We start from the raw sequence: 25802 nt of genomic DNA on the forward strand, positions 1-25802 counted from the left end.
GGAAAACAGGAAACGCCATGTTTGCAGGACACACACACTTGTGGTTTTCCCATCCACAGTGATATTTTTTTTTAGATTGTTTGTGAACATTAACTGAATCATGTCTGTTTGCTAGTCACGTTGAGCCCTGCATTGCGTGCCTGACGTCCATTGGAGTGCAAGATAGATCACAAGAAGAATTGGACTATGTCAATTGGATTAAAAAACCTTGTAAAATGCAAAATGTTAGCATGTCAAAAAGAGTTTTTAGCGTTTTTTCCATGTCCCAGAGAGTCAAATAATTTTCTACATCAATAAAAAAAACTTTCCACCAGTAGAGGAACATTTAATAAACTGATATGAAAATATCTTAAACCCACCAAAATTAGAGTTACATGGTGTAGGCACAGCAACAGTAATACAATTAGCTGCACCCTGTATATGAATGTGGATGGGCTATGCATACTGTACAACTAAAAAACAAACAAGCAGACAAACAAAAAAAAAAACACCAGGACATTTGAATTATCATCACACTCTCTCTTACCATCCAAATAAAGGCTTGCCAGAAATGACAGACTGATCGTATTGTCCATTTATTAAATTTTTTTTCTTTTAAAAATGCATTGTGATTTAATATGGGGGGAGGGGGGACGGGGGAGGGTCAGAGTTGATGATGGAGACGGCACACACATAGTGTGGAAAGAAACCAGGAAAAAGAAAACAAAAAAAGTTCACATCCTTTTTTTAAAAAAATCTATTAGAAACAACATAATATGCAGAACAATACAATAGCATTTACAATACTTAAATTCCCAGTCCGTGTGAGAGTCCAGCATAATTTTACAACAGTATACAGTATATTTTCTTTCTCCACTCACTTCCCAAACTAGGGTTTGATATAGTTATAGTTTTAATTTCTTTTCTCTTGCTTTACCTCTTCCCATGTTTCAATCTGCTATATTTTTAAAGGGCACCTCTTTTGCTTTGTTAGTGTCCTGTCAGATACAGACATTGGCTTCTCCTTGGTCCAATTCCATCGTCCCAAAGAGTGGAGTGCTCTTCGCAGGAAGTCTCTTGTGTTTGCCAAAGAGTCTAGAAAATATCACCAAGTGCCACATTTGCTGAAGGTACAGGCAGAGGACCCAGTGTGTCTCTCGTGTGTCATCTCAATCGCAAACACTTTCAATGGAGGAATCCATGTGAAAGTAGTGGCCGGCAAGAGGGGAAAGTCTAGTGCCCACCAGAGAGGAAGCAAGGGTTTGTCTGGGACACGGGTCGTCTGAGTGTGGTGAGATTTGATCTTCTGTGAAGCACCGTCACTGGATACATAGATTGAAGGCAGTCATGGAAGGTTCCCATGTTGCAGATAGCTGAATAAAAATGCTGTCTGTTCTTGAATGTTGACATAAGGTTTGTTGCTGTTTGTTGTAGTCGTCTAGAAGTCGGTGTCCCGTTCCCATGCTCTATAGGCCTCTGTGAGACAGGTGATCCCCATGTTGCCTTTCAATTCTGCACAAAGAGAAGATCAAAATGGTTCATAAATGATCAGTTCTGCAAAGGTACATGAGAGAATTCACATTTGGCAAGCAGATTGGATCCTGCTGTGCATGTCTGATCAGAGGGAGGATTTTGTTTCAAGCTTTGGAGTCAAACAGTATATCTGTAGTGCTGTGAAACTCTTTAGCTTCAATCCAGGAAGTTACACAGTCCTTCATAGGTTGAAAGACATTCCGAGTCAACTACCTATAAAGCTGAACAAATTAAAACATCCATTAGATTTTTAAGCTCATAGCAGGTTGTGCTATTGTCTCTAACACTAGGGCAGAGCACATTTAACTGCATATGAGTTAGATATCATTAATCATTCATTAAATACAACAATTGATCACACTAGACTTCAGAAAGCAGAGTCTCGTGTTACAGTTTCAGACTGATAACCCACAAACATGGCAAGACCTGTTAATAATACCCTGGAGGAGCATCACAGTCTGGAAAACTGCAAACCCACCATCGTGTTAATCTGAGTCAGAATACAGACTCTGGTCTGCCCTTCACTAAGACTGTGTGGATGTTTGAGAGAGAGAAAGAAGGCATTGCAGGGTTTAGTGAGTTAATCCTCCGCCCTCAGTAATGCTACTTTAACAGTAGGAGAGAACTTAGAGACCAAACACACACGATCAACTTGAAATGATACAGAGGTCCAGTACTTAACATTTTCTGGATAATCAGCTTAACAGGACTACAGGGAAACTTGAAATTAGCATTGGATTTAGTGATTTTTTCTTCTTCTTACAGTCAGCATTTAGCTAAACAAATGCTTGTGTCAGAAAAGGTCCAGGTTGGTGCTAAGGTATACTACAATTCTATTGTTTTCAAGGAAAAAAAAGGCTTGAATTACAGAATGACCTTAGTTGTCACATCAACCAATACATCTTTAAGTGATGTAAGCTGCACATGCCTTCAAACCGCCTGCTACAATGAAAAATGATGCACAGAAATCCATCTTCACCCACTTCTCTCCATACATTCCTCTATTTAAGGCCAACAATAGCCACCATCCATCTCTGAAGGTGGAAAGTCACTGCTGAAAAGCCACGGCCATTGTTGTCAAAACCAAAGAGGAGAGGTGAGGCTCATGGCCGCCGTCACCTGAGAGTGCCTGGGGCCCATCCACGTGTTCACCGCACACAAGAGGAGCACAACAGATGACACAAAGGCAGAAGAGAAGGACAAGGAGGCGCAGCAGGACGAGGACAATAGAGAAGTAAAAAGCAAGGACCTTTGTTTGTTCTTTCCCTCATCCATCAGTTTCACCTGCGCTACTGAGCTATTATGTGGGCTGGGCTAGCGTAAATTAGCTTGCTTGCAGTGAGAGAGGTGGTAGAGGTTACACATCTCTGTGGACCTAATGGCATTACACCTGTGACCTTTCTATTGTGGGATAGAACCTGTAGCACCACAACAAGCTGAGCCATCAGTGATGCTAGCGGGCGGCCTGTGCTCTTTGTTAATGCACTGATCCATTACATTTTCATATAGTATTAAATATCTGTAAATAACAGCATGTTGTGTTGTTGGCTAGCATTGTTGCCCTCACAGCAAGACGGTCACTGGTTTGGATCCCAGGTTTGACTGACGGCCTTTCTGTGCTGTTCCAGCCCCCCCGCGATCCTCATGTGGAGGTTAAAGCGGTTGCAAATGAATGAATGACAATTTAAATGACAAGTGACTAAACAGCACAATAACAACCATTTACAGCCAAAAACAATGCAACACCAAAACAACCAAGAGTATGTTTGCTGGATTGCTACTTGTCTTGATTTTTTAAGCAAATGACAAGAACGACAAGGTTGTAGTAAAAGCTTCACATGCTTGAAGGCACATACATTGCTAATACTTTTTTTTCACTTAATAAGCCAATCAATACATTGAGCTTTAGGCCTCCATTCTTATTCTCCAAGGGGGATTCCAGAGGGACCAAATCAACAGGGACACACATTCACACACACAATACAAGGGGGTACAAAATCCCCATCGGGAACAGTTTTTTTTACCCAATGTTCGTTAATAGAAAAAGTTCATCCAACAGAAAGAGGAGTTAAGGGTAGGGGGTGACGGTGGGAGGATGAGAGGTGGTGGGGGGTGAGGGGAGATCTTGACCCCTCAGCAGAAGGTTAACAAATTTGTGCTTAATGATTTGAGCAATGAATGCTGGGACAAAAGGTCTCCAGCCGAGAGCAAAGGGGTTACTCGCCACATCCATTCAAGCATCTTGCCCGACATTTTGGGAAAAGCTCTGAACGGAGAGGTCCAGGAAAAAAATCCATATGCTCTGCGCCATGATTAATTCTTCCACCGTGTGATAACTATTGTCCTGAAACTAAAAATTACAGTTTTCCGGGGTCACTGCAGGCTAATTCTGTGGACGAGGGAAAGCAGGACGGAGGAAGAGGGGGGAAAGGGGGTAAGGGTCATCCGAGAGTCATTTTCCCTGCTATCAAAGGCTGGGCTCACTTCTGCTTCACTTGCTGGACTTCATCGCTGCTGACAGGTGTATTGTTTCGCAAGGGGATATAAGCTCTGTAATCATCATTGGGTGGAAAGCATAACGCTCTTCACTAAGCAGGACTAATTGGCTTTAGTTTTAACTAATGTTGCAGTGTGACTGCTAGGCACACCTTCTGTATGAAGGATGAGCACTCCCCAGCAAAATAACCACTCATTTTAGCCCGCCGGTATCAAAAACTCAACTCTGCTAATGAAAATTGCTTATAAAATATAATGAACCTGTGCTCTCTTAATCAAATAAGATAACTGTTCCAACCCCCCTCCTGTAATAACCTATTAATTTAATTGGTCATGAAAGAATATAACACATCACTTACATTTAATTGACCTAGAAAGGAAAGTAGCAATTTGACGGAGACAAGCTAGCAGCTAGTGGTGACTAGCTGATGAAGCTGTAAAGAAACGATTAGTCGCAAGGAAAACTAGACATGTTTCTGTCACCATCGCTCTCCTGGCTTCTTTTTTCTTCCTTCCCTCCCTCCCTCCTCCTCCTCCTCCTCCTCCTCCCTTTTGTCATTTACTCTTTTCTCTCAAGCCATCTCTTCATCCGCCCCTCCCTCTTGATGTCTACCCCTCTTTTTTTCCACCGCTGTCTGCTCGTCTTCTCTGTGCTTTACCCGTCTCGCAGAGGATTCCTCTGGTGGCCCAATTACGAGATTCAGCAGTCAAATTGAGGCTGTTTAAAGCAAGGTCTGCTGGGAAGGCTAGCAGCTGCTGAAAGAGGCTGCTTGGACACAGCGAACCAGCCCTCATGTTTACACACTCGCACACATAAACACAGACGCACACACGCCTCATTCTGAAAACACAGCCATGTCTCGCTGCATTTCAAAACCTGAAAGATGCCATTCGATGGGAGATTTCTTCTTCTTTTTTGTCTTTGTTTTGGTTGTGGAGATTTGTAATGGAAAAAAAATGGTGGTGTATTTTCATCGTGACATGCACACATACGCACGCACATTCTGTGGAGGGTTAATGGTCCCTATTTTTGTAAACCGAATAAGTCAAATCCATTGGTCACACCTCTGGTGATGGCATATTTAATTTGGATCTAGTCAATTAGGCCCAGCTAAGCTCCATACCCTGCTGGCTATGTCCTCCATTTTGCACTAGTTTGTGTCCCCTCCCTGTGCCAGGAGTAATCCTATTACCATACACGCACATGCACACACACACACACACACACACACACCAGACGTATACAGTTAAAGACACACTCAATTGTACATGAGTACACACCCACACATGGACAAATGTATGTATTTCACATGAATGTTTCTGTGTGGTATATATGCACCGATATAGGTATACACACATGGTGTACAGACAAAGACATATGCTAGCTCGCTCTCTCACACACACACACACACACACACACACACATATGAAAACAATGATATTTCACTACAACTGGTCCTGTAGCCACTTTATACACTCTGTGCACTGTGACAACACCAAGCCTGTATACATCCAGAATTATGTGGGAGTCTATTTGGCCCTGGGGCAAGAGAGAGAGAGAGAGGAAGGGAGGGGGGGTGAGAGAAAGAGAGGGACAAGCAGAGAATTAAAGAGAAACAGAAAAAAGGTGTTTGTGAAAGAGAGAGATGGTGAGAAAAACCACACAGAGGGGGTGAGAGAGTTAGCATTAGAAAGACAGAGAAAGAGAGAAAAAGAGAGAGAGTGAGAGAGAGAGAGAGGGGTGGTGGTGGGTGGACTCCTCTCGCTGGTTAGTGTGTGTATTAATGTGGCTCATGCATCAACAGAAACCTGGCAGATTTATGACACTTAAGGGGCACTCACTTCTCTCTCCCCTTCTCCTTGCACCAGCGACGACTGCTTACATTTTTGCCAATCAGTCTGTTGCCACGGCAACGTCCTACCTGCCCCCCCCCCTCCATCTCCCACCCCATCCTTGCCTTCTTCTCCTTCTCATCACTCCTCTACTCTCTTTTTTTTTTGCCCCGTTTCCCTTCTTTCTCCTCCCGTCTGTTTGGCACATACACAAACCAAGAATAGTTTTGTAGAGATGTGTGTGTGTGTGTGTGTGTGTCAAACACTTGACTCTCAATCATTTAGATTTTTGAGAAATTTGCGTGACACACTCCAAACCATATTTGTAACAGATGTTTTCATGTGTAAATTGTATATGAACGAGTACATGCACCGCGTGTTTGCCCCTGCCTTCTCTCGTTCTCATTTTTTGAAATCCTGAAATCCGTCCTGTCCTCCCTGATATGCAGGATGTTTAGTCCTGTAGTTACTGGATAAGTGAGAGCTACACACACACACACACACACACACACACACACATACACACACTACATACACTGTTACAAGGTTGTGATCAAAGGCTCTTATCACCAGACTGAGGGTGGGAGAGTTAAAGAGAGAGTAACCGAGAAAAATCAGTATGGGAGGAACAAAAGCCTGTTTGAACCAACGAATAAGATTCAACGCAGAGGATGAAGGTTAATTTAAACAAATAAAAAAAATAATATCTATTGGAAGAGTTGGGAAATTGGAAATAAGCTCTTAAAAGCAGATCCACAAAAAGTAAATGTATTTGAATAATGTTCTGTAAACACTTGGAACGATCCAAATTCAAAGATTATGTGTACATGCTTCTGCTTAGCTGGAAAGTTAAATACATCTTTCATTGCAAGTCAGAATGTTTAGATTTCTACTTACATCCTCTTTTGTGTTGCGACTGGTTGGACTGGGAGGAGGCTACATGTAGTGCCACTGACCTTCCATGCCCATGTTCATGCCCATGCCACCCATTGGTCCTGAGAGACACACAGTGTAAAGTGAACTTAAATGCAAAATCATAGTGAAACAGTTTAGTATGTATAGAATCTGGCTATGTTTATTTATAGGAAGAAAAGAAAATGCTCATGTTATAACTGGAGAGAATAAAGCGGAGGAGCAAAGTGGCAACAATCTAGGTGTGGAGGGTGAGGTTGTGTGGTGGACTGGAGGGTTAAGCAGCCTGGCAGTTTATCCAAACCTGCTGACTCCGAGTGGAGGTTGAGATAGGGTTAGAGACTTGGGAGAATCCCAGAAAACAGGGGATAGAGAAGGAGGAGAGGAGCTTAAGGACAAACTCTGGGATTAGACCTGATGGCGTGAGAGAGGGACTGAGTGCGAGGGAGTGAGGAGAGAGGAGGTGGTTGTGTAATGTGATTGACCACACCTGTTCTGTTGTTGTGTTTCAAGGGAGGGGGGAGGTGTGTATGTATGCGTGTACATTACGTGTGTACTGTGCGATGAGTGTCTTTATCACTATGTTGAGGGTGCACGGCCCCAGCTTACACTTTAAACACAAGGTTACTGTACAGCTTCCGCTGAGTACACGTCTGTTCTCTGGCAGACACTCTATATGAATCACCTTGACGTCTATAGATGTCTGTAGACGATGAGGAACGAATAAAATAGGAGAGAATAGTGACTCCACGTGAGGAAGGCCTCAGCGGTGAGATTCAATAAATGGGGAAAAGGGAGGAAAAACATGCATGAAATTGACTAATGACAGCAAGGAAAGAAAAATGGGAAGTGCGAGGTTGGAAAGAGAGGGACAGACATGCAGAGAAAGCCTTACCAGGTGGTCTGATTCCCATGTGCTGTTGGCCGTCCATGACGAAGCCCCCCATCGGCTGGCCATCTGGATTGTAGGGAGCTCCTTGACTTACTGTGGATGGAGGAGGAGACAGAGGGAGGGAGGGATAGAGGGATTCGAGGGAGGGGATGGAGTGGTCAATTAGTGCTTTTAATTAAGGCTCAGTGGCCGAAGCGGGATCATCTGTTGGCCGGTGCACGCACAAGGAGCCACCGTTGTTTTCCAACGTCACTGTGCCCCATGTTTCAGCAACCGGCTTTTCACTGTAAGCCCCTGGTCGACTTTAAATGCATCTAAATGCTCTAACAAAGATTGGACTGAACAGGTTAAACCAAACCAAGTACTTTTTTACAAAACTTTACTTCTAAAATGCAATTTGAACGAAGAGGTAACAATGTTTTTTTTTTACTAAGAACGATCAATATATCATGTCAACAGGACTTAAATTATAATACAGATTTTTTTATCTTGACGTTTTGCTTCTAATGTAAAAATCATCTTGCTCCACAGACGCTAACAGAACTGAAGATATTGTACAGTTTTTCTGTTTGATATTTACACTTAGTTGAATGTATAAACCCTCTCTGAGACTCTTTTATGTGTTGTGCATAATTTTATCTTGTATCAGAATTTCAAATTAAGTTCTGACTGGCTTACCAATGAGATCTGTTTCAAAGATGGAGCATCTAAGATTGGAGTTTTTCTTCCCAAGTGAAGAAAGAGCATTTAGTGAGTAGAACTATTATGTTCTATTATGTTTTTTTTTTAGTTTATACATACATACACAATCAAACAAAATGTGTGTCATGCAGAGTTACTGACGAGTTTCAAATGTGTCCCCCTTTAATTTCCTTTCAAAATACTACTCTTCTACTATTTACATGTGATTATACACATGAGCAAAAGAGCAAGTCAAAGCAAATGGTCTAATCTGTTTCCTTTTGTGACAACAATATGTCATTCTTGCTGAATGACCTGCAAATCTACTCCTTCTTAAATGCTTTATTTAATAAATACTGCTTAGGATTGAGCAGCAACTATAAGTGAAACCTGATAGGGTTCCTATTTTCGCTTGCCTCCATTGTCCTGCCCTCATAGAAATCCACTTACCTTCGATTTAGGCTGTTTGGGGGTCAGTCAAGCAAAAGCAAGAACTCAGCCCCACTGAATGCCTTTGAACTTTACTGCGCCCCTAATGCCACCCTGACCTCTGACCCCTATTACAGGTAATAAAGTTTACGGCAGTCCAAACCAAGCCATGCACCGGGGGGACAGCTCACTCACTCACTCACTCCCTGAAACAGCCACAAATAGGGTTGAGGTGGAGAGTTTAAAGAGTGTTGGGGGGGGGGGGTAAAAACAGGTCTGGAGCCAAAAAGCCAAACAACGGTCACCCAAAAAAAGAAACAAGTGTAGTTCTCTTTATGTTTTGGTTTGAGCCAGGGTTGAGTGTTTTTTTTTTTTGTTTGTTTCTTTGGTGGGAGGGGTTAAGAGCAAACTTCACTTCAGGTTTGTTTATGGACGACGACAAGTAAACCCATTTCTCGTTAACTTATTTGTGAAATTATTATATTCGATAATTAATAGAGCTTCTCACCCCCAAATGGCACATCAAAGTTGATTAATTGTTTCTGTTAATGTTATAACATTAATGCTGTAATGAAGGGGGCAGCCCCTGGAGGTTTGGAACATTCCAGGGTTGGGGGGGGGGGGGTATCTGTCCTGTATTTACCAGCTGAGAGGCCTCCAGGTGCATGGAGTGTGGACGGCTTTCGCCTGCGCGACTTGAATACAGTTATTATAGGAGACTTGCCTGCACGGTTTGACTGGTCGATCATGGGCTGGACTATTCTCCTCCTCGCGTTAATGAACCTGAAGAAAATGAAGAGAAACAGGAAGGGTATGGATGGGAACAGGGAGGGTGGGAAAGAGACAAAGATGGAGAAATTCAGTCAAAACCTGCTGACTCAGACTTTGGAAATCCTGGCACACATCATGAAAACAAGCACATTGCAAAACCAGCCTCTTTCTCCCAGCAAACCATAACAGTAATATGGAGAAATGATTCACATATAAGCAACCCTGAGCTCTGCTAAAGCCCCTATAGATCCACAGCGAAAGTCACATCTTAATAACCTTAACAAATGAGGCAGTTGTCTTTGAAAAAGCAGAACTCCTCGACTTGTACAAACTTGCGCAGCCATAGTGTACACAAAGTCGCAATCGACCTAAACACTGAGGTCTTTGAGGGGCGCGGCTTAGTCGGGATTTTCTCTCTCTCTCTCTCTCTCTCTCTCCCTCTCTCTGCCTGTTTGAAACATGTCGATCCATTTTGCTTTGTTGGAGATGTTCCATCTCACAACGAGCTGAGATTGCTGACTGTTTAACACACTTGGCAGTGTGGGAAGTGTTGCTGACGGAAACATGTCACGTCGCCACTGGTGCACGGCATTGTTGTGGGTGATAGTCAGTTAAGACAGGTGACCATGTGTTACAGCAGGAGCTTTTTATAGTAGTGTGTGTGTGTGTGTGTGTGTGTGTGTTCACAGGAGCAGTACATATAGCCTTGGACCAACCCCTTCACCCTGTGACCTCCAATAAAAGCACACGGTCAGGCCATTTATTGCACACACTCACACACACACTCACACACACATACAGAGTGATTTACCTATATTTAAATCTGGTGCTTGCTCATTTTCAACTGCATACACACACACACATATATATATATATATATACACACACACACACACGCACACACACACTCACACTTAATCTCTCTCCCTTCAGTTCACACACATTCACGCCCTGGCACACACTGGCCCAGCTAGTGCTCTGGCCTTGCTCAGGCTGACCTCTTGTGAAATGACCCTCTGACCTGTGATGACCCTAAGGAGAGAGGGCTTTTGGGGCTTCTGACTTGATTTATGTGTTCCTGCTGTTGCCCCACCGGACACTTCTATTTCATCTCTGAAAAGGGAGCATTAGCTGAACTTTAAGGGAACAATGGCCCTGCTACCCTTCTGAAGCTGCAAAAAGGAGCATTTAAGGGGTCAAGGGAAAAAAAAGGGAAGGATGAACAGAGACAAAAAGACTCTAGCTGGTGCATCTGTTTGACTTTTAATTGGAGAATTGAATCCTCTCGTTTTATACCACTTTAATATTTGCTCTGTAACTGGTTTTATTGTGCTCCTCCTTTTTTCCGCTTGCTATCTATCCTGTATCAGCGTCTAAAAGCAAGGCTGCAGGGAGATAAAGACTGGTGGAAACATAGCAAAAGAAACTGTGATTGGCCACCTAATTGTTTCCCTATATTATTTGTATTGTTTTGTAACATATTGTAAGCTGTACTTTGTGGCGGGGTGTAAGTGGAACTCTCTGTGACATTAAATGAGGAAGAGGACCAAAAGCCAAAAAACGGAGATATTTGACATCGTTGCGTTGCCAATTTTGTTCTGTATTTTGTTATAATGTTAATAAAGTATGTTGAATTGGAATTTGAAGGGGGCAGAGGGAAGGGAGGAGGAATGCAAGAATGCACTGACATGGCAGAGCACCATCAAATGAGGGAACGTCTGGAGTTTTATCACCAACACCCCCTCCCTTCCTCCCTCACTACCCTGTTTTGTTGGAGGAGATATGGAAGGAGGAGCAAGGGGGGAGAGAGAGAGAGAGAGTTGAGGAGGCCTCACAATTCTTCTCCTCTCTTCTCCTCTCCAAAAACCAAAAACGATGAGGTCAGCTTGAGGCCAACACTGCTATTGACTTCTTCTCGTCACCTCCTTCCTCTTGTCCTTTAACTGCCGTCTGCTTGCCTCCGCTCTTCCTCTCTTGCACTTTTCTTTCCTTCCTTTTTGTTTCTGTTCTCCTCTTTCCTCTCTCAAAAACAACACTGATGCAACAAAGGAGGCTGATTAGGCAATAGGTGTGCACTTCTTAGAGAGCCAGGCTTACGTTCCTGGTACAATTGCACTCAGGGAGGAATCTAACTCGAATTTACCCCCCAGAAATATGGCACCAGTCCTTATTTACTCTTAGGATTTTACAGACTATGAATCAGTAGAGTAATAATCCCACTAATCACTGCTGCTGCAGCTACTACACAAGTGCTACTGCTACTCCCAAAAGAAAAACTAAAGCAACTCTACCTCTCATACCTCCCTCCCTGTTCCCTTCTGTATCTGTTTCCTCCTCCTTATCATTCCTCTCCTGTATGGTGGAAACTGTCCACCTCCCAGCAATGAATCCACAGTCTAACCCAGCAAACCCCCTCCTTCTTGCAAAAACTCTCACTGGTTTCCTGTCCCCTTCGTCCCCATATCTGAGGCCAGATGCACCATGGGGGCTGGAACAAAGGATAAAATGCCTCTCATAATAGCAACCAGGGGAACTGAGCGATGGAGAATGGGAGGGAAGTAGGAGTGAGAGGGAAAAGGGGGGAAAAAGGGAAGGGGCTCTGGTCTGCAAACCAGACACTCTTGCTGTGACCGTTAATAAGCTAACAGAGAGAAAGACTGAGAGAGAGGGAGAGGTTGGGGTGAGGGAGAGGGTTAGAAAGAGCAGTGAGGCAAGAGGGAGGAAATATGAAAAGAGAGAAGACTCACAGAGATAAAGAGTGATGGAGAGACGGAAAGGAAAGAAAGAAAGAGAGAGAGCGCGGGAACGCAGAGAGAGAGCGGAGCTCCTCTATTAGGGGAGTGAGGCTTCACCTTTGCACGACCCTTGGGTGCTATAGGGCCAGTGTTTATGGCCTGTTCATTCCCCTGCCTCCCATCACAACACAATGAGCTGCACTATTCAGCTCTGCTCAGTGCAACAATAGCTGCGCTATTTTGGCATGACACACCACTGGTGGTACACCCAAAGTTGGGCAAAAACATAGACAGACAAGAGGGAGGAAGGGAAATGACCCGAAATAAAATTCAGCCATCTATAGTTCAGTACATCTAACACACCATTTGAACTCAACAGGCATACGTTTGACTCCCACTGTGGGCACAGTGGATCAAAAAAACATGGCGGCCATATGTCACGCCAGAAGTGATGGCTCTAAGAAATCATTTAAGTCTACTGGGTGAATCTTATTCTTTGTTGTTTTGCCTTCAATCTATTTCTCCTTCTGAGCTTTCTAATGTCTGGATTAATCCTCCTGCCCCTCTCCCTCCTTCTCTGGAAAGAGTGGAACTGATTGCGACGGCGTCTGCCAAGCCCTTGCTAATGTCCTATTCTCATTACACCCGAGACACACACACACACACACACACATACACCCGCAGACACTAAGCTGAGACAGTCGCACACAGGTGTACACGAAGCACACGTGAAATGCCCAATTAAAAGCAAGAAATTGTCTTTTTCATCAGCTGCCTTTGATGCGTGACCAATTAGGGGATAATTTAATAACGAGCACTGGAAAGATGCAGATTGGATATACAAAAGGTTACTCTGCGAGCTCGCTGATTTAAATTCATGTGGAGTTCTCAATTTCTCATACTCACACGCACACACGCACATCTCCAGAGCCTACTACCAATATTATATTAGTAATATGAGACAAACTGAAACGCACAGGCGCGCACATGCACATACACACATCCCCTGCACTCACTAGCAGTATTACATTAGTAATCGGAGAGAATGTGCACACGTGTAGAGGCCTACACACACACACACACCTCACATTTATGTATTTGAGTTTAACACACATGCCGTAAAGACTCGGCGGTGGATATCAGTGTGTGCCGACAGAGCTTTACATGCATATTCAAATGGGGGATCCGCTTAAAATAACTGTAACCGCACGCTCCTTCAGGCTGCCAATCAATGTGATTTAAAAGCACTAAAAAGAAAGTGAGCTCTGATGGGCAGAGTCATGTAACTTATCATCAGGTTGTCACTGTGCAGCTAGCATTGATTGTGTGCTGCTCAACCACAATTAGTGCCTAGCCCTCACTTGTACACAGAGAAATTCTGTTAATTTCTTCTATATCTTTATTTTCTTTGTTTAGCTGATCCTGCTTCTATAAATGTGACTTCAACACAAATGAATCCCCACAAAAATAAAAACTTGCACAGAAGCGGCTGATTTGCACTCGTGCACCCACACAAATGCAGGTACAAGCCATAAATCACGAGATAAGCAATCGCAAAGCAAGTTAGAACTTACCCACACACACACATTACGCAGCCCAATCCCACTGCCGTCACACTGTATCCTGCAGAACTTTATTATCCTGTCCTGTGTCCCAGCACATCTCCATCTTCTTAAGTAATTAGTTATTTTATTACAGAGCTCACATATTCTTTTATGTGCAGCAGGGGGTGGCAGTGCATTCGTGCACATGTACCTACTGTATGTGTGTATATGTATGCGAGCGTACAGCATGTGGGGGTGTTAAGGGGAATTGCAGCTATGATTTTCTCCCCTTGTTCTCCTCAGTTGACAAGTTAACTCGTAAATCACCTCCTTCACTTTTCTTCACATCCCTCCCCTTCCACCCTCCCTCTCTTCCTCCCTTCCACCCTCCCTCTCTCCTTCTCTCCAACTCAATTTTGGTTCTCAGGTCAGATGCTTGGATTAGATGCCTCTGATTAGTTTAAATAAACTGTGTCAAAGCTGTTTGCAGAAGAAATACATAAAAAGTTCAGAGTTTGGTCTTTAACATGAAACAAATACATGGCACTAGTTTTCTTATTAACTACTAAAAGTTTATAGTGTCTGCATGATTTGGATTTTGGGCAATGACTACAAAAGGAACTTTAACAGGATACAAAACACCAAAGTGTGACTTCGTGAGCACTATTTCATGGTATTATATGCTAATCAAATCACGGAGGAAAAATTCTTTCTTAACTCAATGTTAATAGCTCTTTGAATAAAGAAAGATTACAGCAAGTGTTACTCATTTTTGGTTTCGTGAAACCTGAAGATAAAGTAGTGGTTTGACTTAAAAGAGAGAACAATCTATTATTATTATTATTTGAATTTGAAGAATAAAGATGAGATGTAAGTGCAACAAAAATAAAAAAAAATAGTGTGTTCTTCCCATTTGTCTGTGCATATTTCAACAGGTACAAACAACTATATGCACACTCACATTAATATTCTGACACATGCGCTCACTTGTCAAAGGATAGCATCCCTCCCACTGGTTTTCCAACATTACTCACACTGATCATACTGATCACTCCGGCTTCAACACATGTCAGGTCCTCAACACCTTCTTTTTGCAAACAAAACAGGCAGCCTGCTAACTCCCATGATCCTCTCTGTTTCTGAACTTCCTCTGACAAAGGGAAAGGAGCTGTGAGCGTCAAGGCGTGGTATCTTAGATATTACTTTGGGATTACCTACGCCACTGTGATAGACATAAACACATGCGTGTTCACACAAGTGCAGACACGTCAAATTAATATGAAAAACACGCGCACAGCCACACTTGACAAGGAAGGTTGAAGTGAGGTCATGCAGGAGTCACATGGCCAGGTCTGAGTTGCTGCTTGGCTGCAGCTATGTTGTTATTAGAAAGGAGGCCCATGTTTTCAGTCACTGATACATAAAAGTTTTTATTAGTAGCCAAAAAAGCTCCTGGGCCATCTCTAAATGCATTGCAGTATGCATGTATGTGTGTGTATATATATATATACACACACACACACACATTCAGGACATGTAAGTCTGCTGATCCAGCTCCTAATAACACGAGGAAGATTAGCTGGGTCCGGAGCCACATATGGAGGGAAACATTAGAAAGCTGTGAAATTTAAAAGGAGCTTTAGACGGAGAGCAGCCATGGGGTCACTTAATCCCCATTACTGCTTCCACATAAAATACAAGTATGTAAGCACATGTGCACACACACACACACACACATACACACTCCCTGTTGCTCCACTATCCAACTATCCAAGAGCCCGCTGTCCATTAAGAGAGCCATGAATCTACCACTAAAGCTGGTTTTACAGAGTGGAGCGACAGGCTGTGTAACTACACACACACACACACACACAAACTAGAGAAGTGCTCAGTGAGTATGTGTGTTTGTGTACGTGTGTGTCCATGACAACCAGGTGCCTCACAAGGGTTACAGAGAGGAAATGTTGGCCACTTGAAAAACACACATGAACTCATTGGCTGGGCTGGATTTGCAAAACTCACTGACTCCAAACTAGGAATTGCCAAAAGACAAAAATATAAACAGAAAGTAAGAAGGAGACGGGAGAAGAGAGGGAAGGAGGGAAAACAAAGAAACAAAAGATAGAGACCAAGGAGGAGAGTGTATCTGTCACATTTGACCTCTCTTTATCTCTGTCCCTGCTTCCCTTCACACACATTCAGACATTCTTGGACTCAGTTAGCCAGTCATCCATCAATGCCAGAGAGAGGGTGATGGCTCAAAGCCCGGCTTTACCCAGAAACAACATGGCTGCCCTGTGCTGCCCACTGCACAAACACAACATTGGACAGAGACTGTGTCCTTCAGCCTGGGCTTGAATCAAAACATGTATGCATCTGTGTGTTTGTGTGTGTGTGTGTGTGTGTGTGTGCACAAATATCTGTGTGGCGCATGTGTACAACCTCTATTAGCAAAGCTTGCCGTGTGCGTGTTTTTTTTTTTTTTAAAGATTTTCAGAAGGGTTTTGTGATGCATTTGCATGTAAACACAGTCTACACACACACACACACACACACACACACAGGTTTACACTGACACACAGAAATGACCACAGTGTCACACATAGGCACTACTGCTGACAGGGCTCACAGTGGGGACTGTTGCAAATGCAGTGGTTGACCTAAATCCCCTCACACGACCCGTGTCATATCCTGTCTCTGTGCGTATCACTTCCCCCCCACTGGCTCACAGCAGCCGACACTATGGGGATCCCACTGAGTGCCCAGAAACTAAAAAAAGGCACTTGACATCCACCGTCAGCGAACACCAGAGGAGTGGTGAAGACTGGTGACTAGACAATGTCTGAATTTAGAATTTCTTTTCAGACATTACGTTGATCTGTATATCTACAAATCATAGTCAATGAATGATTTAAGTTGTCACAAATTCAGTCATACACATTTATGAAATATAGTAATTAATACTACATTTAATCACTGACCATTTTGGAGCAGTTTGAGCCTCTTAGGCAATTGCTTAAATGAAATTGCTTCCCAAGTATTATATAAACATTATATACTTTCCTGATCATTTTATACATTGTCTATAAAACTATTACATACAGTGAAGCCATTATGTATCTTAGTTGCATGTAATCAACGTCAGTCTTCTGCCAGTAAACTATAGCTCATGTAGGTGTCCTATTTATTTTCCCAAGATATTCTATTGTGGCACAAAACACTCACTGTCGCTGCAGACTCACTCCATTGTTTGATCAACACGAGAAAACCTCGGCACGAGAACAACAACTTTTTGATGGTGGCGAGCAAAACAGCTACCGTGTGAGCTTCAACACAGACCCTGGCATTCACGTTGTGCTGTCGTTGTGCTGCCCCCCCCCCCCCCCAAACACACACTACAAAAGGAGGTTGGAAAGCCAGGGAGAGGGGTAGTAAGAAAAGAGGAGGAATTAATAAAAAGAAAGGGAAAGAGAGAGCGAGGCGATGCAGGTTTGGCCTTGGGCGGTGCACTGTGATGTAAGAAAAACAGAGTTAGAGAAAGAAAAGAGGAGAGCCGCTGTTCAGTACACAGAGTGTCTTTGCAAATGGACACCTATATTGTACGTGTGTGTAAACACTTTCACACATCCACACACGTCTCTGTTGACATAATACAGTAAAGACAGGGTCGTGTCTGCACAAGCTAAAGATTCCTGTAGGAGCTTATAGGTCGCGGCACACTTTAAGCTGCGCGGAGAAGATTCTGTTTTTGACTAAGATTTTAACATTAGAACTCTGTGTTGTAATCTGAGGGTGAGGTCATACCTGCTTTAAAGTGTGCGTGTGTGTGCAAGCGTGTGTGTGTGCGCGTGTGTGTTTGCGTGTGAGGTATTTGCTGTAATGTCAGTTTCAGGCTGTAGTAACCTGTCAAAGATGCAGCGTATGTAACAGGCTTTAGGGCAGTGACTGAAACTGGGCCTGCTAATTCCAACACACACACACACACACACACACACACACACACATACTTCAGAAGACTTTCTCTGAACAAGTTCCAGCATCTCTCTCTCTCTCTCTCTCTCTCTCACCATACAGAGTCATACACTTCATCTCACCACCTGTTTGTCTGCCACACATTATTCAACATCAAGTCTTATTTATGTTTGAATGTTACCATTACTTCACTTGGTTAAATCACGAAAGCAATTGATGACGTCATACAGAATTGTCTGAAATACAATGACAACATCCAACCGTAAAGATTGTGCACAAAACCTCCCTCACTTTGGGTCAACGTTGCAGCTGGTGCTTGGTTTGTAAAACAATGACAGATCGTGTAGGTAATCACCGCTCTCTTCCACGGGGTTGTTTGGAATTCATTTAAAACCTGTCTGTCTTCTTTGTTGCGACATTCTCAGAACAGTTCAGTGTCCTCATAGCTGTCGAAAAAACAACGATGGGCAAAGTGAAGCAAAGACAATTTCGATTTACTGTAAAGAGCTGTATCATTTATATAAATGGCAAATTAAATAAACCGTAAATACGTCATTCTCCTTTTCTCGCTCACCCCACCCCTACTCTCTGTTCTCAGTCACTACTTCCTTTCCCTCACCTCTTCTTCTCCTCTGCACTTGCTCAGCTCGTCCTTTCAGAAACCCGATAAGAGGCATATACTGTATGTACGCACTGCACCGCTCCTTCCTAAGTAGCCTCCACGTCCGTCCATTCTGCCCTTTTAAATACTAGCTCCCTCGCTTTCTCTCTCCCTTGTCGTCCTCCCCGTCCATGCTTTTAAGACGTTCGTAAAAGGAGGTCTTATTGACAAAACAATCACCCGGCAAGGCTTAAACACTGCCTTTAAAGGGGCATTATTAAATTGCAGGCAGGAAAGGGAGGGGCGGCCAACAAGGGAAACCTGATGACCTTGCCATCGATTTTTACATCACTGAAACGTTAGGAGAACTTAGCACAGAGATGCTGACTGTAGCCGGAGAAAGAGAAAGACAGGCCGTCATGTTACACCTTTGTATTACAGTTTAAATGTGTCAGCAGGTACAGGGTTGCATAACCAGACACTAGAACTAAATCTGGGACAAACAGGAAACACTTTTGTTACTGCTGGATGTCTTTCCTGTCCCATCATATCTTGTGCTGTAAATGTTTGTCGCAGATTTCTGTGAAGGAAGCTTCAGGCTACTTGTTTGGGTACATTTGCAGTGACACTGGTTTGTAGTAAAAGTCTGGGGACATGTTTATTGTTAAGTTAAAGGTAACAAAGCGTACTTTTCAAACGTTGGTTTGTGATTTTTATGCTTTGTAATACCGTAGTTTTTACAGTGGTTACATTATTCTTTATGTTTTTGTCTACAAAACATAAAGAGACGTCAAGAGTCAAGTCAAACGCTGAGGTCAGAAGTTGTTGAATGGAGTTTTTGTCTGGCTTCCTTTGTGTCATGTGGCAACATATGTGTGTGTGCTGTATGGGTGTGGGGGGGGGGAAAGAAAAGTTTCTATGCACACCTTATAGGAGGTGTGAGTGTATGTGTCACCGCCATATAGGGATGTGCCGGTGTGTTTGTATTTGGGTGTGCACAGCATTGTGTGTGCATTCTCTTAATTGTGCAAATGTGAACATGCACTCACAGCCACACCTACACACTTTCCATTCAAATTGAGATTCCCTGGTGCGGAGTATTTCTGCCAATAATTCATGAGTGATCTGCGCCCCTTGCCGGCCTTTAGCATTTTTATTTAATCTGCTGAGCCCTACCGCGTGCTCGCTCATCAATAATACACACTCGACATGTGTGTTAACACATCTATGGTGTGTGTGTGTGGGAGAGAGAGAGAGACATGAAGGAAATCACATTGCACACATGTGAATAAAGCGATTGTGTAAAAAAGGAGAAAGAGGTGTGTGTGTGTGTTTGTAATATGCTGCGCTCTAACATGTCACAGGGTCTCACTGTGCGTTTCATTTGTCAGTTGTACATGTTTTTCATTGTAAGGTCTCCCCCCCCCACAAACACGGATGACCTGCAGTTCATCTGTGGCCATTCGATGTGAATTCAATTCAGTCCTGATGGCCTGCGTATGACCGTGAAACACACTCCCAGTAAGTGTTTTATGCTGTCTTGTGTCCTCTTTGCCTTGATTTCACAGCTGTAGAGCTGATTTGGTGCAAGTGAACACATGAGAAAATGTGAGAGTGTGTGTGTAAATCTGGGAGACTTTAGACATGCATGCATGTGTGTGTGTGTGTGTGTGTCTGTGTGTCTGTGTCTAAGGGCAAGTGTGTGTTCTTCAACAGCACTGACAAACATAATCACAGCTCGGGAAATTGACTTCAACAAATCAGTGGGTCAGGAGGTAACATCACCATGGGTTGCTATGGAGACACCCAATGACAGGGCTTCCCAATCAGCACAACAACATGCCTGTGAAATGGCAGTTCCCCTAACGTAACCTCTCTTCCCTTATCTCGCTCTCTCTCTCTCTTTCTCCGTCAGCAATTGACTCTTTTTCTCCCCCTTTTCTCCTCCATCGTCTTTTTACTTTTTTCTCCTCCTTCAATCTCTCCTTCTCTACTCCCGAGTCCTTTTTTCCCCCGACAATTTGTTTGTCTCCATCTCTCGGTCACCGCGTCTTTTTCACTCCATTGTTTCCACTGTAGATCCCCCTCAATGCTACAACGTACTGCTCGCTCCAACAACCATGCGTGGAAATACGCCCGTGGACAAGCTCGCACACACAAAACAGACACACTCATACAACGCAATGTGAGGGGGCAGCAGGATCCCAGCATGCCGGGTTTAACAGCTAATACCCCTTAGATTAACCACCCCCGGTTCATCTCTCTCTCTCGCTCACTTTTTCTTACGCGCACATACACATACACACACACACACGCACTTGCACACAGACACTTAACTCAAACCAAGATTAACCTCCCACAATTTACACAGTGTGTGTTGGTCTCGCGCAGATACACGCACATGCACCCGCACACACCTCCAGGGTGTGTTGCTATCCCCCAACCAATAAAAATAACAAACGGAATGAGAGCACAGCCTTAAGTGACCAAACTGACCAAAGACTGCCTGTCTTGCACACACACACACACACGCACACACACTCCACACACACAGCTTGGCTTTATCTCAGCTGTAAGAATTGATCCCCCATGGATTTCAGAGAGGTCACGTGATTTGATAACCTCAACAGGATTCCCTCTGGTCAGGAGGCTTTTTTCCACCAGTGTGTGTGTGTGTGTGTGTGTGTGCATTGTTTTTGGCCCAGAATGAACTGAATTCTCCATAGACTGATACACCATACCCTAATCTAACATCGGTCTGTCTCTCAGGTCTCAGATTGAACAATGGCTGGGAATAATGTTAACATCATTAGACGGCTGGTAATGGGGATTTATCATGTCTCATCTCCTTCTCTCCCTCTGTCTTTATCCTCCTCTCATTCTCTTCGTCTCTTTTTCCCTCTCTCCTTCTGCTGCTGCTGCTCTTTGCGTCTCTGCACTCTCCACTTTCATGCTCGTACCTTGCAACTAACTGATACTTTCAAGGATTATTTTAAGGGCTGCCCAGATCAAACACCCTCTGCCAGGGCCCTACCTCAGTTACCCTGACTCCAGCCCATTTAATTAGACATGGCTAATAACACTAAGCATGTGCTGATAGCCATCGCTCTGATAAGACTAGCTGCACAAGGACATAGGGCCCCTTTCTACCTTTTACAGTGCTACCTAAGGTTAAAATGGCTAGTAAGCAGCCGCATTTTATGGCCCCAGCCAGTCACGCTTGTCCCCAATTAACAGGCTAGTTGGCACTTACAGAGCATTAATTTGCAATGGCAGGTTTGCAACCAGGCCGTGCAGGCTCCCTGCTAACAAGGACAACTTCACATGCTTCATGCATTATGAAAAAGTACTCAATAACAATGCGTAAAAAGATATAAGGTCAGCGGACTACCAATAAAATGACTTTTAAAAGTAATGTTGAGAGGATAATACCCAGCACCTGCTCTAATGTCACTACATTTTCATTTGTTTTTTATTTAAAGTTCATATAAAAGTAACTGAACTGTGTCTTAAAAATATACTTTTAGGACAAACATGAAGTGGGAATAAAAGTATGGTGAACAAGACGTTCGCTGTTAAATTAAAACCAGTGTTAATCACAAGAAAGGTGCTGCAAAAACCCAGAAACACCCAAATAAGTACACCGAAGTAAAAACCTATAATTAGTCTCAGAGCTACCACTTTGCGAGTAATTATTCTTGTATAACTTGTGCATGTTGGATGCTTTTATTGGATGTCTTCAGAATGTAGTTTGACTCTTAATTAACATGGCTGCTCATGTTTGGACTGAGTTAGGCTGTTGGTCTGGAACATCACTGCAGGCCATATCTCTTTAGATGGATTGATCTTGATGAGGATGATTCAGTAAGTGGTGTGTTTGTGTGTGCATGTGTGTGTGGGGTATGAAAATAGGGTTGGAGTGGAGGCATTAATTCCGATCATTAAGAACTAGGATAGCCTGGAGGGATCAAACCTCTGAAGTGTACTGCATGTAAACTCTGAAATGACTCACCAGTTGTTCACTTGTAGGATGGTGAGGCCTGTGTCTTGTGCCAGCTGTTTCTTCTGTTCTTCTGATGGGTATGGATGCTGCAGAAGAGAGAGAGACGACATGCATGAGAAAAGACTGGCCACATATTGTTAAATGAAGCTCGCTCTTGTTGGGTTTCATGTATCTTGCAGTGATGATGCTGGGCAAAGGTTACAAACACACACACACACAATAATGAAATGTAGAGAGGGAGACGTGTGCTAATGCTCATTGGTGCATTGGTGTCAGTATGGACGTGTGTCACTGCCTATCTGGACGTATACTGTAATGTGTGAGAGTGGGTGAGCGGTGCACACGTTAACGTGCATCGCTCACCGATCATTAATGGAAAATGAAATCATGTAATTAATGGCAGCCAAAAAGGCAAGCCAATTAGAAAGTTAAGTGAAGTGAAGAACCAGCTCTGGTAATTAGGCAGCCTCTTACACAAATATATTTGCGTCAATGGCCCCCTTTCACCCCACTGCATATGTAATCAGTGAGCTGGAAATATGTGGTGTTTATTCGATGGAATATAGACAAGAAAATGTTAAGTCTCTGGCCTTTATTACTCTGTGATGCTTATATGCATACTATATGTATATATATATATATATATATATATGTGTGTATATATATGAGAGAGAGAGCTATTGCAGTTGGTGCAATAACATAACTCTGTAAAGTTTGCCACTTCTTTGCTGAAGTTGAATCAGCATCACATTACTCTTGAACCTTTATGAAGCTGAAAACTCATAAAAATGACACACAAGTGACAAATTGTTCAGTTGTTGGAAGGATAACACAAATTGACCCACTGTTTAAATGCAAACTGTTGACTGCATGCTCTCTGTTGTGGAGCAGCTGAGAACAGTTAAAGTCAAGCCACCTGTTTAAATATATAGAATGAATCAATTGGATAAATGTGAACTTGGGGAGAGTGTTGATTTATATTAGAGTGAGTTTGGGGGGTATCACAGATGCAGGGAGCCTTGTTCGCGGAGGACAATGTGCCGGTTCATGACGGAAACAAGACATGGACTGTGCTGAACACCAGTGGCATGCCATAAAAGAGGACGAGAGGAGGGAGAAGCAGAGGAGCAACCAAGAAAATGGATTGTTGAAGGGATAGCACAACTAACTAATGTATATTCTGAAATGTTTGTACATCCAAGAGAGAGAGAATCCCCCACTGATCCATTTTGTATTTTTATTGTGCCAACGAGAGGTGTGAATTACCTTGTTTTCACTCACTTGTCAATATTGCAAATAGAGATAACAATGCAGCTGTATAATATATTAAGTTTTCATTTCTGCTAAACAAAGAAGACAAGAACAGTAGCAAGATATTTAAGCAGTAATATTATCAATGTCAAACTTAATCTGCAGCATCTTTAATTATTTATTGAGTAGAATTGATCCATTTAAATGATACAAACAGGCCATCCAAGACCCTGACATTTAGTCAGTTATACCACGTCATGGTGACCAACAATAGGGGCCACTCAACAACTGGCCTCTATAATATATACAGTATGTCTCCCAAGAACACACAAACACTTAATAGTCAATCAGACGTGCAAAATCAGTGTGGCGCCAGTGTTTTCATATTTTCATTACAGTTTTTTCAGCGCATAATGAGCAGGATTGTGTTTAATGCTGGAACAAGTCAGCAGAGAGAGAGGAGACAGATTTCCTCCCAGCCGCTGTTCGTCCATGTGATTGGTTGTGGTGAATGGGAACACAAGGAGGCTAATTTCACGCGCTAAGTTATCACTGCATTGTTGCCTCCGGCCAAATTTGTGTCCACTTCTCTTTCTGTCTACAATCATTTTTTCAGTGCACTTACATGTGACTGGGCCAGTGTTCATGTGAACTTTCTGATCATTCATATATCTGCCGCATGAACTCTCACACCGCCGACCGATAATATCACAATCGAAATGACTGCAGCGAATCGGTGGCGCCACTCGTCTGCCTGTGTGCTTGAAAGTGAGGAAACATTCTTTAGGGCTTGTGTCATGTGAGCACTTTACATTTGGACATCACACACACTCTCTGTATATTATATATTAAAACAAATCATGTGAATAATGACTTTTATGTCTTTCTTCTTGACAAAGTTGATTGAACATGAAAAGATCAATTCTACGTATCGCAAATCTGTGGAAGTAGCACTGTCTGCCTCGTGATATATGGGAGCTGAGGCGACGCTAGGAGCCACAGTACAGCACAAGTGCACCCTGTCTCAACGCTGCTGTCCTTCCAGCTTCTCGGCAGACACAAGCAAACAGATATATATGCATAAAAAAAAAAGTCTGCACAAAAAGAGAGATTAGAGTTCAGTATAAGATACATTCAGGAGTTAGAGTAGCCCTGTGAGAGCAATAAAATAATTAAAAGGATGAACAAATTGAATATAATTTTGTTTACACAAATACTATGTCAAGTCCACGCCAATAATAATGAAATAAGTCTGCATAATAATGGTAATAAATAGTATCATCACAGTACTGATGTGTATCCTATAGAAGAAGTTGTGTGATCTAATGCTTTTTCCTTTAACAATGATTGTAACAGGAAAACATGGATTATACATTCATGCATCCATAATAAAATGTAACTCTGGCATTTGGCTGCATTGTAAGAATATTATACATAAACTGTAAGTGATGTATGGCTGGGTATTTAATGAGTCACGGAAAAATGGAAAAATCTGCCGGAAACATGAAAACCATCAAATTAGCTCCTGTCGTTCAAAGCACTGTGATTTAGTTTCCTGCTTAGCAACAAGTTGCCATGTTTTAATATTGTCTGTGAGTGATTTTGGTCTCTTTTTTTAACGGCCTTTGGCTGTGGTTCAGCGGGCTGAGGGAGAGAGAGAGAGAGGGAGGGTGAGAGAGAGAGAGAGAGAGAGAAGTGAGGAAACCAATAACATGTTCTTTAAAAGAACAGATGGAAAGTTTCTGCGCATCCTTTCCTCCCTTCCCTCCCCTCCGCCTATCTTAATGATATGTCTTCTCCAAATATACAACTCCTTTCATGAGAATTTCCACCCTGCTCTCTGCTGGGCTCCGAGCATGTGGGTGCCAGGAGGGGGTGTGGGTTTTGACTTCTCTCTTTTCTGTGTGTCTTATCAATCCCAGTGTGCGCGTGTGTGTGTGTGTGTGTGTGTGTGTGTGCATTTGAGTCAAGATTTTGCTTGTGTGCGCTGATATTCGCAAGTTCATCTGTGCGTTTTTTTGTTCTCATTTGAGCCACTGAGCTTGCTGGGCCAATGAGTAAGTTCAGCCGGGCATGATCGTGTGTGTGTGTGTGTGTGTGTGTTATAGTGCAGATGTGTGTGTGGGTGAGTAACAGAGCATCAGTAACATCCCCTCCCTGTCTGACCGTC

At 43.0% G+C, this 25802-nt stretch overlaps 1 protein-coding gene across 1 annotated transcript in view; it reads right to left on the bottom strand.

Annotated features, from left to right (window-relative positions):
- Positions 1-294: 294 nt before the first annotated feature.
- The window catches only part of LOC131474441 (homeobox protein Meis1), an 81783-nt gene continuing 56275 nt past the window's right edge, over positions 295-25802 (bottom strand). The window contains exons 9-13 of the mRNA XM_058652294.1: positions 22391-22467; positions 9480-9538; positions 7649-7738; positions 6739-6836; positions 295-1491 (exon numbers count right to left, since the gene is read on the bottom strand). Of these exons, the coding sequence (XP_058508277.1) occupies positions 6778-6836; positions 7649-7738; positions 9480-9538; positions 22391-22467 (285 nt within the window). The 3' untranslated portion in view covers positions 295-1491; positions 6739-6777. The remainder of the gene's footprint in view (positions 1492-6738; positions 6837-7648; positions 7739-9479; positions 9539-22390; positions 22468-25802) is intronic.

The sequence above is a fragment of the Solea solea genome, chromosome 15, assembly GCF_958295425.1.
Source record: "Solea solea chromosome 15, fSolSol10.1, whole genome shotgun sequence".
Lineage (NCBI taxonomy): Eukaryota > Metazoa > Chordata > Actinopteri > Pleuronectiformes > Soleidae > Solea > Solea solea.